At 44.5% G+C, this 17669-nt stretch overlaps 2 protein-coding genes across 2 annotated transcripts; both read left to right on the top strand.

Moving 5' to 3' along the window:
* Positions 1-2459: 2459 nt before the first annotated feature.
* LOC131354916 (trace amine-associated receptor 13c-like) lies at positions 2460-3464 on the top strand. Its single transcript, XM_058393033.1, has one exon. It carries the CDS (start codon positions 2460-2462, stop codon positions 3462-3464), a length of 1005 nt encoding a protein of 334 aa, XP_058249016.1.
* A 12692-nt stretch (positions 3465-16156) lies between these two features.
* LOC131354945 (trace amine-associated receptor 13c-like) lies at positions 16157-17161 on the top strand. Its single transcript, XM_058393077.1, has one exon. It carries the CDS (start codon positions 16157-16159, stop codon positions 17159-17161), a length of 1005 nt encoding a protein of 334 aa, XP_058249060.1.
* Positions 17162-17669: the final 508 nt, after the last annotated feature.

Here is a 17669-nt window from a genome sequence, read left to right as displayed (position 1 = left end):
GGTGATTTTTCCATCATAAATAAAGATTAGTGAGTTTTAAGTAAAGATTAATGACCTATTTAAATAAGGATTAGTGCCCTATAATTCATTTCATCATAATGTAACTTTTTATAAATGTCTGTATTGATGAACCTGATGGGGTTTAATCAGTTGCTGTGAGCATTTATCCTGTCCAGAGAGATCTGTTTCTCCTGCAGTTTATATCTTGCTGTACATGTGTTCAGTGAGTATTTGGCATTTTAGTGTCCGTACTCACACTGCTTCTCCTTTATCTCGTATGATATGATGTAGATCTATTCTAGAGAATTTTATTTACAAACATTCTCCCTCCAGAATGTTTATTTTTGTGGCAGGAAAACAGATTTGTTCACAAAAGTGGAATGCTGTTTGCCCCACACATTGATAAATGTTATCACTATGGCAAAAAGTAGTAGGAACCTCTACTGGTGACTTCTTAATACAAAGACTGGCAAATCGGAGCACTAAAATCACTGTATGTGTGAATGGTGCTTTAATCTGCCTGTAATAAGGTTATTTCTTTAACCATGGAGCTTGACAGCTTTTCTTTAAAACTAAATGTCACAATTAAGATCACTAGATTTTTTGTATCCTTAAATGCTTTGGCATAACACTTGATGCCTTGATGTAAATCGAGAAACCCTGGAAGCTCTGCAATATCTCTGTATGCGTTATTCCAGTGGTAGGCCATCAGGGCCAGCAAGTCCTTCTCTGCTGGTCTAAACAGCAGTGGTCTGAATCACTGACTTGCATTTTAATATATTTAACATATTTTATATATTAATATATATTATTGTATTAAATTATTAAATTATTCCCAATAGTATATTCTTTACATTTCATAGCTTTTCTCTCGGTTGCACTGCTTCCAGTAGTGTATATTTATGATAAGAGTATTTATCCAATCATATTTCAGCCAGTGGCTGACATCATGTGTTGCCAGAATGAAAGAAATCTGCCTTAAAGCCTTCAGAATCAATAGTGCAGACACCCGGTGTTTAAAATAAGTGGCAATAAAATTGTTACATTATCCAATCATATTTCGAGTTGGTGTCACTGGGGCCATCTAGCAGGCATACGATTACGTCAGCAATTTCCTGTACTTTGATTGGATAATTGGAGTAGTCAGAGGCAGCGAACTGCACATATACAGTGTTTCTATATTCGCTGTGTCTCATTTCGGATGCTGCGTCCTCCGGAGATTGCAGTTTGCTGCATACGGCATCAAGAATGTCTTTTTTGAGAAATTGCAGCATTCCACTGTATTGCATAGATGTGTATAACATTTGAGTACTGAACAAGCCAAGTACAAGTCTTCCTGATCTCACACACACACACACTCACTTGTCCTCTGATCCTCTGTGACTCCGCGGTCTGCAGATTGAAGAACGCGCTGAAAGACGGGGAGGAGCCGAAGTCTGCCATCGTTTTCATATGAAATTTAAAGGGGACTGAGGAGATCACTAATTTGTGTGCAGTTTATGGAGAATCGCAGAATTTTAGGAGGGCTGAGTGAAAATATTAGGGGGGCTAAAAAATGGCCTAGCGTCATAATGATGGTATAGAGGGGGATTAATTCAGGAAGGACACCAGTGAAGGTCTAGGTGTGAAATGCATGGCCCATGTGGGAAAACAAATTTTCTAGTGTTCTCGCAGAGGAAGGATCACTAACCTGTTCGGGAAAGGTCACAGACATTCTTTCTCGTAACCAAAAGGGTCACAGATCTTAGTGGGTAAATATAGTCTCTAATGGGGTACAGGAAATGAGGGGTCTACATTAACACAGCCTGAAGGACAGCCTACCAAAATCTGTATAAATACCAGAGGTTTCTTGTCTGTTTGGTGGAGATCTTGATGACCACAGAACTGCTGAGTGTGTTCTAATATTCAATAAAAGATTCCTGCAACATATTTCCTTGATCGCTCTTCTACTGGTCTTTGGTTAATTTACAACACGCACCACTGCGTTATTCTAATCTTACATGCCTTGACCTGATACTAGATGCTTGACATAATAATAGATGTCTTGGTAAAATTATGTCTAGAGTTTTATCATGAGAACAGTGCAAGGGTATAAAATACTGATAAAATTTTAAAAATATTTTTAATGTTGTTTTAGATCAGACATTTCTTCAGCTCATCATTTATTCAAACTGTATTCACGTTTGACATTTTCCCTTCATCCACACTGCAACATTTCTACATGCAAAGTTTTTGTGGCCTTCATCTGTTTTTGTTGATGTTTTCTTACTTGTGAACTGCAGAATCACATAATAATCTGTGTTTATCTGTGCTTAATGCCTCATGTGGCCTTTTGTTCCTCCAAGGAATGACATCATATTCATTAAGCTGTCAATCAATCTTGGGGGGTGTGCCTAATTTCTAAACTATAAAACTATGTAAGCTGCCTGGCCTCATAATGTAATAGCTTTTAAAAAAAAATGTCTGTATTCGTGAACCTGACAGAGTTTAATCAGTCTGATCGCTGTGAGCATTTCTCCTGTCCAGAGAGATCTGTATCTCCTGCAGTTTATATCTTACTGTACGTGTGTTCAGCTGCTGTGGTTCTGCTAACAGTGTGTGGAAATCTGCTGGTCATCATCTCTGTTCTTCACTTCAAGCAGCTTCACACACCAACCAACATGCTGGTGCTCTCTCTGGCTGTGTCGGATTTCTTCATTGGAGCTTTAGTGATGCCACCGGTGTTTATCTGGGCCATAGAGTCATGCTGGATATTTGATAAGGGGTATTGCATCAGTTTTTTGATGATTGCTTATGTTCTTACAAGCTTATCCATCTATAATATCGCTCTGATTGCTGTAGATCGGTATCTGGCTCTTTCAAACCCCTTTCTCTACACAAACACAATCTCTAAGCAGACAATGAGCATTGTGGTTTTTTCCAACTGGTCTGCTTCTCTGGGGTATAACATATCACTCTGTTATTTCAATGGAAGCTTCTCAAGTTCTGTAATGTGTCCTGGAGAGTGTTATCTTTTTCTGGATGAGGTTTGGTCTGTAATTGATCTTGTATTTTCATTTATATTTCCACTTTCTGTCATAATCATATTGTATACTCTAGTGTTTGTGATTGCTAAGAAACATGCCACTGCTATCAGAGAGCTTAATAATCACACACGGCCTAAAACACAGAAAATCACCTCACACTCCATGAAATCTGAGAGAAAAGCAGCTAAAGTCCTCGGCATTTTAGTGGCTGTTTTTCTGGTGTGTTTACTTCCATATTTTATTTACAGTTTATTAGGTGATGTTATTGAACTTCAGGCAGAAACATTTGTGAAAGTCTTTATTGTGCTTTATCTTAATTCAACCATTAATCCAGTTATTTATGCTCTGTTTTATCCGTGGTTCAGGAGGTGCATTAAATTTATTATAACTTTGCAAATATTTCAGACAGACTCTGCATTAATCAATGTTCTTTCATAAATGTAGTTTGGACTTCATCTATGTATAAATGTATGTAAAAGAAATTCAGTGGGGTTCAAAAGTCTGAGACCACTCTGAATTTTGATTAATTTCAGGTTTAAATAAAAACAAAAACCTCCCAGATTTTCAAAGATTTAGAACAAAGATAGGAAATATCTCTTGAATGTTCAGTATTTAGGATTCATGTCTTGACAATGTCAGACAATGGATTTGATCTATGATGGAGAAGTTTTACAAAAATTTGGGAAAACCTTGGGTCTATACCAGCTGGACATTAATGTGGATCATATCATTTTAATAAATATTTTTTATAAAAGAATGTAAAATGGGATTTTACATGAAAGAATGTAAAAATCTACTGCTCATTTTATACACAGTGCTCCTTAAGTTCAAGGTACCTCCTTTTCTCTGTATATCTGAATCCTATTGTCCAGATCACTAGCAGACAATGCCCTTAGCATCCACTGCTATGCAGAAAGCACTCATAGCCAACAACAGATTTTGACTCCTCCTGGTGAACCCATGGATATTCCCAAAACAAATATATTCATGATCTAAACTCAATTTTTTTATCCTTACAAAACATATTTTACTTGCTGCATGTAAAAATCTTCAGTTGAAAAAAATCAGAGTGTGACAGATTAGCTGTGTAAGAGGAAAATGACAGCTGATTATCCATGGTTACCTTAAGGGTGTGTGCAGTGACCAAAGATGAGATCAGTGAGTCTCTAGGGAGTGTCCAGCAGGATCTGGACACACCAGCAATGCTGGTTGGAAACTTGGAGGTTCTTCTGTAAGATACAGATTGCTCATTGTAAGCAGTGTGTTTAAGGGATTTAGAAATAAAGGAGAGAAGTGACATGAGTCTGTAGTAGCTGATATCTGCCGTATCAGAGCAGGTTTCTTCAGGATAGGAATATCACTTGCTCTGTTTAAGGTAGTTGGTACATGACCAGATGTTATGGAGGCATTAATGATAGAGCCAATAATGAACATTTAACCATCTTAATTTCCCCCTGGGGATTAGTTAAGTTATTCTATTCTATTCTATTCTATTCTATTCTATTCTATTCTATTCTATTCTATTATAATCACATTTTTCCAACTGATACTTTGTGTTTGAGGTCAAACATAGATTGAGGGCATCACTGGGCATTGTGGTCATGTTAACATGACACATCTGTGTGCCACTGAAACAATTATGAAAACAATCAAACTTGATTCAACGTTTCCTTCACTGACTATCTTCTCCCATGCTTATGAGAACAAAGAGAAAAAGATCTGCTTTTGCAGCTTCTTTCCTCCTGAGGTTCTTGCTGAGAAAAAAAGCTGCAGCCAAAACCCATCCAATGGTGCTTCAGACTCTTGAACAAAGATTAGGAGGTTGGAGGAGAAAATCTCATTAGATGTACTCTGATTTTCATCATGAGCTTCATGGGCTGTAATGGGCATCCAACAGGAGGACATGTGGCCTGCACTTACCCTCGTGTAACCAGCTGCAAGCATTTTCATTCCACAAAAAGCTGTGAGCTGATCCACCCATTTTCAGAGATTCTGATAACTGCCTAATCTAGACTCCAACAAATCCATTCAGCAAATATGCACTTCTTTTTGATGATAACTATGAAAGGAGTGCATCATCCAGCAGCATTAAATCCATATGAGATCCAATGTTGTAGTTTTTCCTTCTTCTGGATTCAGGGTCAAATAAAAGAGCCAAAAATCTTTTAATTCAAATTCCTGAAAGACCATGTGTTATGGAACATCAAAGATCTTGGGTACTCTGAGAAGTTGTTCATAATTGCTGGACCATTCATAATATGAGTGTAGGACATGTTCCAGTAGACTTGGATGTCTTCCAAGATTCCTGAGGGTGGACAAGAGAGTAGTGGGGTTGACTGTGTCAAATGCGATCAAAAGGTTGAGGAGGATGGGGACAGATAAAACTTGGCTGATCTAGCAGCATGTAGCTTCTCAGTGACCGCCAAAAGGTCAGTGTCTGTGGAATGTGCCACTTTGTAGCCAGACTGGTTGGGATCTTGGAGGTTGTACTGTGAGAGACAGACAGACAGTTGATTATGAATAATGCATTTAAGAATTTTAGAAAGAAAAGAGAGAAGTGATCCCGGTCTGTAATTGCTGATGTCTGAGGGATCCAGAGCAGGTTTCTTTAGGACAGGAATAACCATTGCTCTCTTGAAGGTATTGTGTACAGGATCAGATGATATGGATCCATTGATGGTCATGTGAGGTGGTCTTGAGCATAATGGAAGGGATTGGATCCAGTGGGAAGGTGGTAGGATAGCAGGACTGGATTATTTGTGGAATCTCTTCTGCTGATACATTTGAAAAATTTGACAATGAAGGAGTTGGGAAATCCTGGATGTGTAATGTAGGTGTAGGTGGGACAGAAGTTTTCTCAGTCTTCTCATTGTAAAATGTGTAAAAAGTCTTCAGAAGTCAGGGAAGATGAAGCAGATGGACCCTTACCTGCCTGGCAATGCACAGAGGGTGAGCGACCAGAGAACAGGCACATGACTCGCAGCAATGGCTTGAAAGTATACCTGAATGTAGTAAGTGATAGGTCTCAAAGGGGCATGTCTGCAGCACTGTACTAACAGGGCAGTGAACTGGATCCTGCCAATGCTGTTTACACCAGTGGCAAAAGTTCAAGATTGGGAGACCAGTGTCTAGGAGCTAGTCCCCCTCAGGGGCCAGACCAAGTGGTTCCAAATCTCAGGGTGAGGGTGAAGAATTGCCTCCTGTACCTGAGAGAGGAGGCTCCTCCTGACAAGACTCTCTCAAGGAGCACCATCCAGAAGGTGAATTAATATTCCACCTTGCCAAAAAATTGTCATATCCATGATTGATGAAGGGGACCACCAAAGGTTGCCCCTGAGTTTCAGGAGGAAGTGTTTCAGCACTAGAAACATGGCTCACAACTTCAGGCAATCTGTGTGACTTGAGGGACAGGGGTCCTGCCAGATGCCATGGGTGCTGTCTAGGACCACTCCCCAACCTGAGAGTGTGGTGTCTGTTAAGAGTCTTTTGACAATGACATGCCCTAAGAGTGGGACTCAAGGTGAGATGGGCACATAAAAAGTGCCAGTGTAACTTTTATGACCCTGAAAAGGGTGTCTGCAGGGGTGAACCAGAGTTGAAACAGTCTCATGTGTAGCTGACCGAAAGGAATGGCTTTGGCTGCTACCGCGATGATCTGAGCAACCTCTGCACCTGGGTGGCAGAGAGGTATTGGCCTAGTCAGATGTCCCTTATGGAAGAAAGAATGGAATTCCCCCAAGCGGGAAAAACAAATGTGCCCACATCGTAACTGAATCCCAAATCAGGTAATAGGGTGCCAATGATGCATTGTGCAGTTTTTGCAGTGATTTCTTTTCACACACTGTGGAGCTGCCATACTACACTGTAATGGAACTTGTCTTGAAGATGCTCTCAATAATGCAGGGGTAAAAGTTGGTCGGATCTTGGGGGATAGGTGAACTTTTTATAATCATCTCAGGAAGTAAAGTAGCTGTTGCACCTTCCTTAACAGAGTTGAGGTTTTCAGATGCCAAGACAGAATCTCAGAGATATGGATGCCCAGGAACTTAAAGCTGGAGACATGCTCTACTTCAGACTCATTGATGTAGATAGGGGAGTGTCTGCTGCTGTTAGATTTCCAGAAGTCCACAATGAGCTCTTTGGTTTTGTGGCATTTAGGGTGAGGTTGTTCATGGAATACCCTGCTGACAGGCTTTGGATCTCCTCCCTGTAGGCCGATTCATCATTGTTGCTGATTCGACCAACTGTTGTATCATCTGCATATTTGATGAAGATGTTGGAGTTATGCCGCAGAATACAGTCATGGGTGAACAGGATGTAGAGCCATGGGCTCAGCACACAGCCTTGTGGGATGCTGGTGTTCAGAATGAGGGTTGAGGATACAGTATGTGATTACCCAACCTTACAGAATGAGATCTATATGTTAGGATGTCCATAATCCAACTGCATATGGATATGCAGATACCCAAGTCAGTGAGCTTAGCGATTAGTTTACCAGGGACAACTGTATTAAAAGCAGAGATGAAGTTAATGAACAACATCCTAATGTATGTATTGTTATTGTTGATGTGGGTGAAAGCTAACTGGTGTGTGTCCAGTGTAGGTGGGAGACTCGCCATGAGGTGACTTAGAACCAGCTTCTCAAAGCACTTCATAACAATGAGGGTGAGTGCAACAGGGAAAAACAACGTTCAGACACTGTGCAGATGAATGTTTGGACAATAGTATAGTAGTGTAGTCTTCTAGTCCTGAGCACATGCCCAGGTATGCCATCAGGACCAGCTGACTTAGATGGATCTACTCTGCTCAGTGCTGAGTGTACCTCTGTTGTGGAGAGTGATATTGGATGAACAGCCATGGAGGAGTCAACATTTGTGGTGTGATGTATGATGCCTTGGTCGAAGTGAGCAAAGAAGTGGTTGAGCTCAACTGGGATTAAGGCAATGCTGGTTGGTATAGACTGTATTGTAGGTTTCTGTTTAGTGATGGTCTGGATGCCTTTTCATATGCCTCTAGGGTCAGAGTTGCTATGGAAGTGCTCCTCAATGTGCACTTTATGTGCATGCTTGGCTTTGAGCACATGGGTCTAAAATTGGATGTAGCCCTCATCCTTCATGGGAACCAAGAAATGCCGGCTGTAAAGCCAGAGGCTCAACCTGGGAGGGGAATACTCTCTTCATCCTCTTTTCTTAGATGCGAGAGAAGTTTCTCCTGGGGGAAAGAGGTTTGCTGTGCTAACCACAGTGGGAAGCACACCCTAAAGGAGTATCTCTGAAAAACCTAGCCATTAAGGCATTAAGATTCCTTTTTCATTCACCTGGCTGAGATGAACAAACACCAGGTCCTCTCTCACTTTGAGGATTTTCCCCTAAGCTCTCCAGTTTTTACACAGGGAGGCTCAGGCTACAATCCTAGCCTTCTTTTCCTGCCTCAGCAGGCCAGGCAAGAGCCACCTACTGGTTGATAGCCCTAGCTCCTCACTGCGCCAAAGGAAGAACAGGTCCTTAGGAAACATCAGGGTAGCTAAAAGAAAAATTTTGACCTTTTCTGTTATCTCTGTCAGATTGCCTTTCTGTGGCAACCAAACTCAACCATGAAATGGCCAATGGCATGCGTCTTCTGCTTTATGGCACGGAGGGCTACATCTGTGGCTTGACGGACCTCAGACCTCATTGATGAGCCCCTCACCGCAGACAGGCTCCTTTAGCAGGACAGTTTGATATGCCTGCAAAACTGCCATTGTGTGCAGCACCATAGCAGCTTTAGCTGTGGCATTGTAGGCCTTCCCTATAAGGCCAACATGGCCCAACAGGGCCTCAGTGGGAGCACAGACATTCTCCATGCAGCCGATTAAGGAAACAGATAGCTCGCAAGCATGTCTTCAAGCCTAGGCATCGCTGCATACCCATGTTTATCCAGGCCCACAGTGGCTGAATAGTCAGCAGAGGCTCAGGAGAAAAAACAGGAAAAATAAGGATTAATCCACAGCCTCAACACCTCAATGGGAGATGCCTGCATGAAGGTGGAATTTTCATCAGGCCAATCTAAGCTAACAGCAACAGCACATGTGATCACCTTCAGGAGTTTTTCGAACACCACTGAATGTTTTGGCAATTCATCTGCTGCTTTCACCTTGTTGTTTACATCACCTTCCTCATAGTCTGATTCAGACAGCATTATACCCTCATGTATTTCAGGAAAAATTGCAAAGCAAGCTCCCGGAGCCGAATGAGAGGGTTTAGAGTCAGACGAGTGGATGATAAAAAGGGATTCACGAAGCTGTGAAACCATGACCGAACCTGGCGCACTGCCATGACAGACGCGAGACTCAAGCCATGTGGCACAAGCGCTTGGCTGGAAATACAAGCAAGCGAATGTGGAATGAGCTTAGCAACAACGCATAAAACTCAACAGCAGGAATGCCACTGATTGTTTCTCTCTGGAAATTCAGTGTCATACCACTCATCACCACCTACACCAAACTCCTCAGAGTCCGATGAAGACAATAATAATTCTGTTTGGGTTGGGAAATTAATAATTTCGTTCAGGTTTGGAGAAATTGGCATTATTTCACACAGAGCTTCAAACGCAACTTCTGCAAAAAAGCATTCCCATAGTATCAGCCATGATGCAGCATCGAGTTCCACCGAAATGGAAATGATTTGTTGACAAAAGTGGAATGCTGTTTGCCCCCACACATGTGGCTCAAATGTTATCACTATGGCAACCAGTAGCAGGAACCTCTACTGGTGACTTCTTAATACAAAGACGGGCAACTTGCAGCACTAAAATCACTGTTTGCATGAACAGTTTGCTTTAATCTGCCTGTAATAAGGTTTATTTGATTAACCATGGAGCTTGACAGATTTTCTGTCAAACTAAATGCCTTGGTATGTGCTGTGGAATAACCTTTAATGTCTTGGCATAACACTTGATGCCTTGATGTAACTTCAGAAACCCTGGAAGCTCTGCTTCTGCTTTATTCTAATCTTACATTCCTTGACCTAACACTAGAGGCTTGACATAATAATAGATATCTTGGTGAAATTATATGTGGAGTTAAATTATCATGAGAAGAGTGCAAGGGTATAAAATACTGATACTGTCAGGCATGCATTTCCGGGTTCCGTGTGGCCACTTCCGGTTCCGGGACGCAACTTCCGGTTTCGCGATCTCATTTCCGGTTTCCGCCATTTTATGCTCCTCTGCCCTATATAAGCTAGCGAGCAGTCCATGCTCCTTGCCAGATGGTCTCTTCAGTCAGCCTTGAGCTCCTGAGACGGCATCCTGCCCTTTTCTTCTGTTCCTGTCTGCCTGGTAATGTCTCTGCCTGTCCTACGTTTAACCTGTTCTCTGGATTTGGATTATTGGACTGTATGCTGTTAATGTCTCTGCCTGTCCTACGTTTTACCTGTCCTCTGGATTTGGATTATTGGACTGTATGCTGTTAATGTCTCTGCCTGTCCTACGTTTAACCTGTTCTCTGGATTTGGATTATTGGACTGTATGCTGTTAATGTCTCTGCCTGTCCTATGTTTTACCTGTCCTCTGGATTTGGATTATTGGACTGAATGCTGTTAATGTCTCTGCCTGTCCTACGTTTTACCTGTTCTCTGGATTTGGATTATTGGACTGTATGCTGCTTATGACTCTGCCAGTCCTACGTTTAACCTGTTCTCTATTGAAGTTGACTGAGAACTCTGCCATTCTTTGTGCCGTTTTTAATAAAGACTCTAAGTTTGAACTCGGACTGTGTTCTGCATTTGGGTCCTCACCTGCCATCCCTGACAGTACCATCTGGCCAACATGGACCCAGCAGAGCCACAGAACATGCAAGCCCTTCTAAGCTCCTTAGCTGAGACCTCCACCTCTCACGAACGTCGTCTCCAGGATCTCGCCTCGGCTACACACGAACTGATCTGTCGCATGAATCAGCTTTCAGTCACTCCACCCTCTTCAGCTCCCTCGGCGACAACGACACCCACGAGTTCACCAGATCATCTTCGAGAGCCACATCTGCCTCACCCCGAACGCTTCTCTGGTGAACCAGGACTATGCCGTGCATTTCTGATGCAATGCTCAGTGATCTTTGAACTTCAACCCTCTTCCTTCCCATCAGACCGCTCCAAGGTAGCATATGTCATCTCCCTGTTGTCAGGCAAGGCCAAGCTCTGGGCAACCGCCGAGTGGGAACGTCAGTCTGTACTCTGCTCCTCCTTTGAGTCTTTTTCCAATGAACTCCGCAAGGTCTTTGACACCTCTGCTCCCCAGCAGGATGCAGCACGCTCCCTCTTTGAAGCCTCACAAGGGAGCCTAACCGTGGCGGAATATGCGGTGGATTTTCGCACTTTTGCCATCGACAGCGGGTGGAATGCCACCGCACTCTACGATGCCTTCTATCGGGGGCTGGTTTCTGAAGTTAAGGATGAGCTCGCTGCCCGGGAGCTACCAGCCGACCTCGACGGCTTGATCGCCCTGGCTACCCGCATCGATCGATGCATTCGGGAACGCCAAACTGAGAGGTCAGCCCGACGTCTTGGTCAACCCAACTACCGACCCACTGTCTCTCGCCCCCTGCCTTCTCCTACCCTCCCTGTCTCTGCATCCAGGAGCCTTCCTCTCTCCCATGCCATGGAGATCGGTCGTCGTCACTTATCCCCTGCTGAGAAGGACAGGCGTCGGGCCTCAGGACTATGCCTGTACTGTGGAGAGGCTGGACATTTTGCCGCTTCCTGTCCAGCAAAAGGCCGGGCTCGTCGCTGAAAGAGGGGCCAGCGGCGAGCCTACGACCATCAGTCCCTTCCAAGCCACTGCTCAAGATCCACATCTCAGTTGACCAGCGAGGCTACGACCTATCTGCCTTTGTGGACTCCGGAGCCGACTCTGAATTTATGGATCAAAACCTGGCTAAACAACTAGGCCTTGAGACGGTGCCTCTGTTCTCGCCCCTCCAAGTTCGGGCCTTAGACGGCCACGTCCTCCATCATGCCTCCCAACGCACTAAGCCCTTGCTTGTCACCATCTCTGAACATCACCAAGAGTGGTTGTCCTTTCTTCTGATCCCTTCACCATTTGCTCCTGTTATGTTGGGTTTTCCATGGCTCCGGAAGCACAATCCTCACGTGGACTGGACCAGCGGCCGTATTCTGGATTGGGGCACCTACTGCCTAGCCCATTGCCTAGGATCTGTACCTCCGACCAAGGTGTCTGACATGGACGAACCACCCCCTGACCTCAGCTTAGTACCCTCCGATTATCATGACCTGGGGATGGCATTCAGCAAGGTCAGAGCCTCCTCTTTACCCCCTCATCGTCCATATGACTGCGCTATTGACCTCCTGCCTGGCACTACCCCTCCCCGGGGCCGGCTCTACCAGCTTTCGGGACCCGAAAGAGAGGCTATGACCCAATATATTCAAGATTCCCTCGCGGCCGGGATCATTCGTCCGTCTTCCTCACCTGCTGGGGCTGGGTTCTTCTTTGTAGGGAAGAAGGATGGGTCCTTGCGTCCATGCATCGACTACCGTGGGCTTAATGCCATTACTACCAAGAACCGTTACCCATTACCCCTCATGTCAACTGCCTTCGAACTCCTCCAGGGAGCCACTGTCTTCACCAAACTCGATCTCCGCAACGCCTATCATCTGGTGCGTATTCGAGAGGGTGACGAATGGAAGACTGCTTTCAACACCCCAACAGGCCATTATGAATATCTGGTTATGCCGTTCGGGCTCACGAATGCCCCTGCTGTTTTTCAAGCCCTGGTCAACGACATCCTCCGGGACTTCCTAAACCAGTTTGTCTTTGTGTACTTGGATGACATCCTCATCTTCTCCCACTCCCTGGAGGAGCATGTTCACCATGTCCGGTCGGTGCTCCGTCGCCTGCTTCAGAACCGTCTGTATGTGAAAGCCGAGAAGTGTGAATTCCACACCTCCAGCACCACGTTTTTGGGTTTCATACTCTCGGCCGGTAGCATACAGATGGATCCCAGGCGGGTGGAGGCTGTGAGGGACTGGCAGCGCCCTGAAAGCCGTAAGCAGCTCCAGCGTTTCCTAGGGTTCGCTAATTTCTACCGGAAGTTCATCAGAGGTTACAGTGCCGTTGCGGCACCCCTGCACCGACTCACTTCCTCGCTACACCCCTTCTCATGGACTCCAGAGGCTGAGCTAGCCTTTGCCCAACTCAAGAAGCTCTTCACTACTGCTCCCGTCCTGATTCTTCCGGACCCATCGCGCCAGTTTGTGGTGGAGGTGGATGCATCTGACTGTGGGGTGGGGGCCGTCCTGTCTCAAAGGGCTTCTAAGGACAACCGACTCCACCCCTGTGCCTTTTTCTCTCACCGCCTTTCCCCAGCTGAACAGAAATACGCCATCGGTGAACGGGAGCTTCTGGCTGTGAAACTGGCCCTGGAGGAGTGGCGCCACTGGTTGGAGGGCACTGAGCAGCCTTTCATTGTATGGACTGACCACAGAAATCTTGAATACCTTCAGACAGCCAAAAGACTCAATCCTCGACAGGCTCGTTGGGGGCTGTTTTTTGGGCGTTTTAACTTCACCCTCTCATTCCGCCCTGGTTCTAAGAATGGTAAACCGGACGCCCTTTCACGACTATTCACCCCCGATGAGGATGACCCAGCTCCCGAACACATCCTCCCTTCGTCGGTAACCATCCGTACTCTTCATCTGGGGATCGAAAGGAAAGTGCAGCAGGCCATCGCAGGGATACAGATTCCAGGCAACTGCCCCAGGAACAGACTCTTTGTCCCTGATCACCTTAGGTCTCAGGTCATCCAGTGGTGTCACAGCAACCGCCTTTTTTGTCATCCCGGGGTTTCCCGTACCTTGTCTACTCTCCAACAGCGTTTCTGGTGGCCATCACTCAAGCACGATGTCCAGAGATTTGTGGCAGCCTGTCCCACCTGTGCTCAGCAGAAATCGTCCAGGACCCCACAGGCCGGGCTCCTGCGCCCCCTTCCGACCCCCAGACGACCTTGGTCCCACATCTCCCTGGACTTTGTCAGCGGACTACCTCCTTCGGCCGGCCACACTACCATCCTCACGGTGGTGGACCAATTCTCGAAGATGGTCCATTTCGTGCCCTTGGCCAAGCTTCCCTCCGCCAAGGAGACTGCCCAGATGCTACTACTTCATGTCTTCCGCCTACACGGATTACCTCGCAATATTGTGTCTGACCGGGGGCCTCAGTTCACCTCGAGATTCTGGAAGGAGTTCTGTCACCTCCTGGGTACCTCCATTAGCCTTTCATCTGGCTTCCACCCGCAGACCAACGGCCAGACGGAGCGATTGAACCAAGAGTTGGAGACTGGGCTCAGAATCCTCTGTTCTGAAGACCCTACATCCTGGTCATCCAACCTCATTTGGGTCGAATATGCCCACAACTCTCTTCCCTCGGCTGCCACAGGCCTCTCTCCTTTCCAGGCCGCTTACGGCTATCAACCACCTCTGTTCTCTTCCCAAGAATTAGAGGCCTCGGTTCCCTCTGCCCTTGCCCTGGTTAAACGGTGTCGTCGGGTCTGGAGGAGGACCCGCTTAGTGCTTCTCCGCTCATCCAAAAGCTATGCTCGATGGGCTAATCGTAAGCGCCACCCGGCACCCCCTTACCATGTTGGTCAACGTGTTTGGCTGTCCACTCGGGATCTGCCCCTGAAAATCGCCTGTCGGAAGCTCGCTCCTCGCTTTGTTGGTCCGTTCCCAATCTCTAAAGTGCTCAATCCAGTGTCCGTCCGACTCAGGCTGCCCCGGGCCTTTCGCATCCACCCTACGTTCCACGTCTCCAGACTCAAGCCTGTCCAAGCCTGTTCGCTGGTTCCCTCCACCAGACCCCCTCCTCCCGCCCGGGTCATTGATGGAGGCCCCGTTTATACGGTTCGCCGCCTTCTACGCTCCAGACGTCGGGGTAGAGGTCTCCAGTATCTTGTCGACTGGGAGGGCTACGGCCCTGAAGAACGCTCCTGGGTGCCCGCTCGTCACATCCTTGATCCCGACCTTGTTTCCCGGTTCCACCGCGAGCACCCTGATCAACCAGGAGGGGCGTCGTGAGACGCCCCGTGGAGGGAGGGGTACTGTCAGGCATGCATTTCCGGGTTCCGTGTGGCCACTTCCGGTTCCGGGACGCAACTTCCGGTTTCGCGATCTCATTTCCGGTTTCCGCCATTTTATGCTCCTCTGCCCTATATAAGCTAGCGAGCAGTCCATGCTCCTTGCCAGATGGTCTCTTCAGTCAGCCTTGAGCTCCTGAGACGGCATCCTGCCCTTTTCTTCTGTTCCTGTCTGCCTGGTAATGTCTCTGCCTGTCCTACGTTTAACCTGTTCTCTGGATTTGGATTATTGGACTGTATGCTGTTAATGTCTCTGCCTGTCCTACGTTTTACCTGTCCTCTGGATTTGGATTATTGGACTGTATGCTGTTAATGTCTCTGCCTGTCCTACGTTTAACCTGTTCTCTGGATTTGGATTATTGGACTGTATGCTGTTAATGTCTCTGCCTGTCCTATGTTTTACCTGTCCTCTGGATTTGGATTATTGGACTGAATGCTGTTAATGTCTCTGCCTGTCCTACGTTTTACCTGTTCTCTGGATTTGGATTATTGGACTGTATGCTGCTTATGACTCTGCCAGTCCTACGTTTAACCTGTTCTCTATTGAAGTTGACTGAGAACTCTGCCATTCTTTGTGCCGTTTTTAATAAAGACTCTAAGTTTGAACTCGGACTGTGTTCTGCATTTGGGTCCTCACCTGCCATCCCAGACAGATACTGTTTTAAATGTTGTTTTAGATCAGACATTTCAGCACATCATTTATTCCAAAACATTCACAACATTTATCACGTTTTCCCTTCATCCACACTGCAACACTGCTAAGTTTTTGTGGCCTTCATCTGTTTTTGTTAATGTTTTCTTACTTGTGAACTGCAGAATCACATAATAATCTGTGTTTATCTGTGCTTAATGCCTCCTGTGGTCTTTTGTTCCTCCAAGGAATGACATGATATTCATTAAGCTGTCAATCAATCTTGGGGGGTGTGCCTAATTTCTAAACTATAAAACTATGTAAGCTGCCTGGCCTTTAATTCATTTGACCATAATGTAATAGCCTTTTTTTAATTAAATGCCTGTATTGATGAACCTGACAGAGTTTAATCAGTCTGATCGCTGTGAGCATTTCTCCTGTCCAGAGAGATCTGTATCTCCTGCAGTTTATATCTTACTGTACGTGTGTTCAGCTGCTGTGGTTCTGCTAACAGTGTGTGGAAATCTGCTGGTCATCATCTCTGTTCTTCACTTCAAGCAGCTTCACACACCAACCAACATGCTGGTGCTCTCTCTGGCTGTGACAGATTTCTTCATTGGAGCTTTACTGATGCCACCGGTGTTTATCTGGGCCATAGAGTCATGTTGGATATTTGATAAGGGGTATTGCATCAGTTTTTTTATGATTACTTATTTTCTAACAAGCTTATCCATCTATAATATCGCTCTGATTGCTGTAGATCGGTATCTGGCTCTTTCAAACCCCTTTCTCTACACAAACACAATCTCTAAGCAGACAATGAGCATTGTGGTTTTTTCCAACTGGTCTGCTGCTCTGGGGTATAACATATCACTCTGTTATTTCAACGGAAACTTCACAAGTTCTGTAATGTGTCCTGGGGAGTGTTATCTTTTTCTGGATGAGGTTTGGTCTGTAATTGATCTTGTTGTAACATTTATATTTCCACTTTCTGTCATAATCATATTGTATACTCTAGTGTTTGTGATTGCTAAGAAACATGCCACTGCTATCAGAGAGCTTAATAATCACACACGACCTAAAACACAGAAAATCACCTCACACTCCATGAAATCTGAGAGAAAAGCAGCTAAAGTCCTCGGCATTTTAGTGTCTGTGTTTCTGATGTGTTTACTTCCATATTTTATTTACAGTTTATTAGGTGATGTTATTGAACTTCAGACAGAAACATTTGTGAAAGTCTTTATTGTGCTTTATCTTAATTCCACCATTAATCCAGTTATTTATGCTCTGTTTTACCCGTGGTTCAGGAGGTGCATTAAATTAACTATAACTCTGCAAATATTTCAGACAGACTCTGCGTTAATCAGTGTTCTTTCATGAAATTCAATGTTTTTTCACTCCTTCTGATAATGTGCATACAGTAAATATTGCTGTTATATATCATTTAAATTCCAATAACTAATCAAATATATCATATAATACATACTGTTCATTTAAAACAGCAATATTTGTTTTAAAATTATTTATTTATTTATACAGTGCAATAAAATTTCAATATTATATCAATGGTGGGAAATAGATTTTCTACAGAATCTTAAAATAAAATGTATTCATTCAGTAATTAAAATGCATATACATATTATAAGGGGAATATATAGAATATAAATTAAAATGCAGTGAGCCAAAAAACTGTTCACCAAGAAAATAAAACTTCTATTTTTAAAGTTGATATTTTGAGATTTTATTTTACAGTTGAAATTTGTAAACATTTAAAATGTAAAAAATTTTCATGAAATGATAAGGAAGCAGTAATAATTTATAGACTATTATTTTTTTTAACAATTTTTATTTTTTACATGATCAATCGAATGCAAAGCATCATATGTCA

The sequence above is a fragment of the Hemibagrus wyckioides genome, linkage group LG06, assembly GCF_019097595.1.
Source record: "Hemibagrus wyckioides isolate EC202008001 linkage group LG06, SWU_Hwy_1.0, whole genome shotgun sequence".
Classification (NCBI taxonomy): Eukaryota; Metazoa; Chordata; class Actinopteri; order Siluriformes; family Bagridae; genus Hemibagrus; species Hemibagrus wyckioides.
The sequence above is the reverse complement of the archived record's forward strand: the minus strand, read 5'-3'. Positions and strand labels throughout refer to the sequence as shown.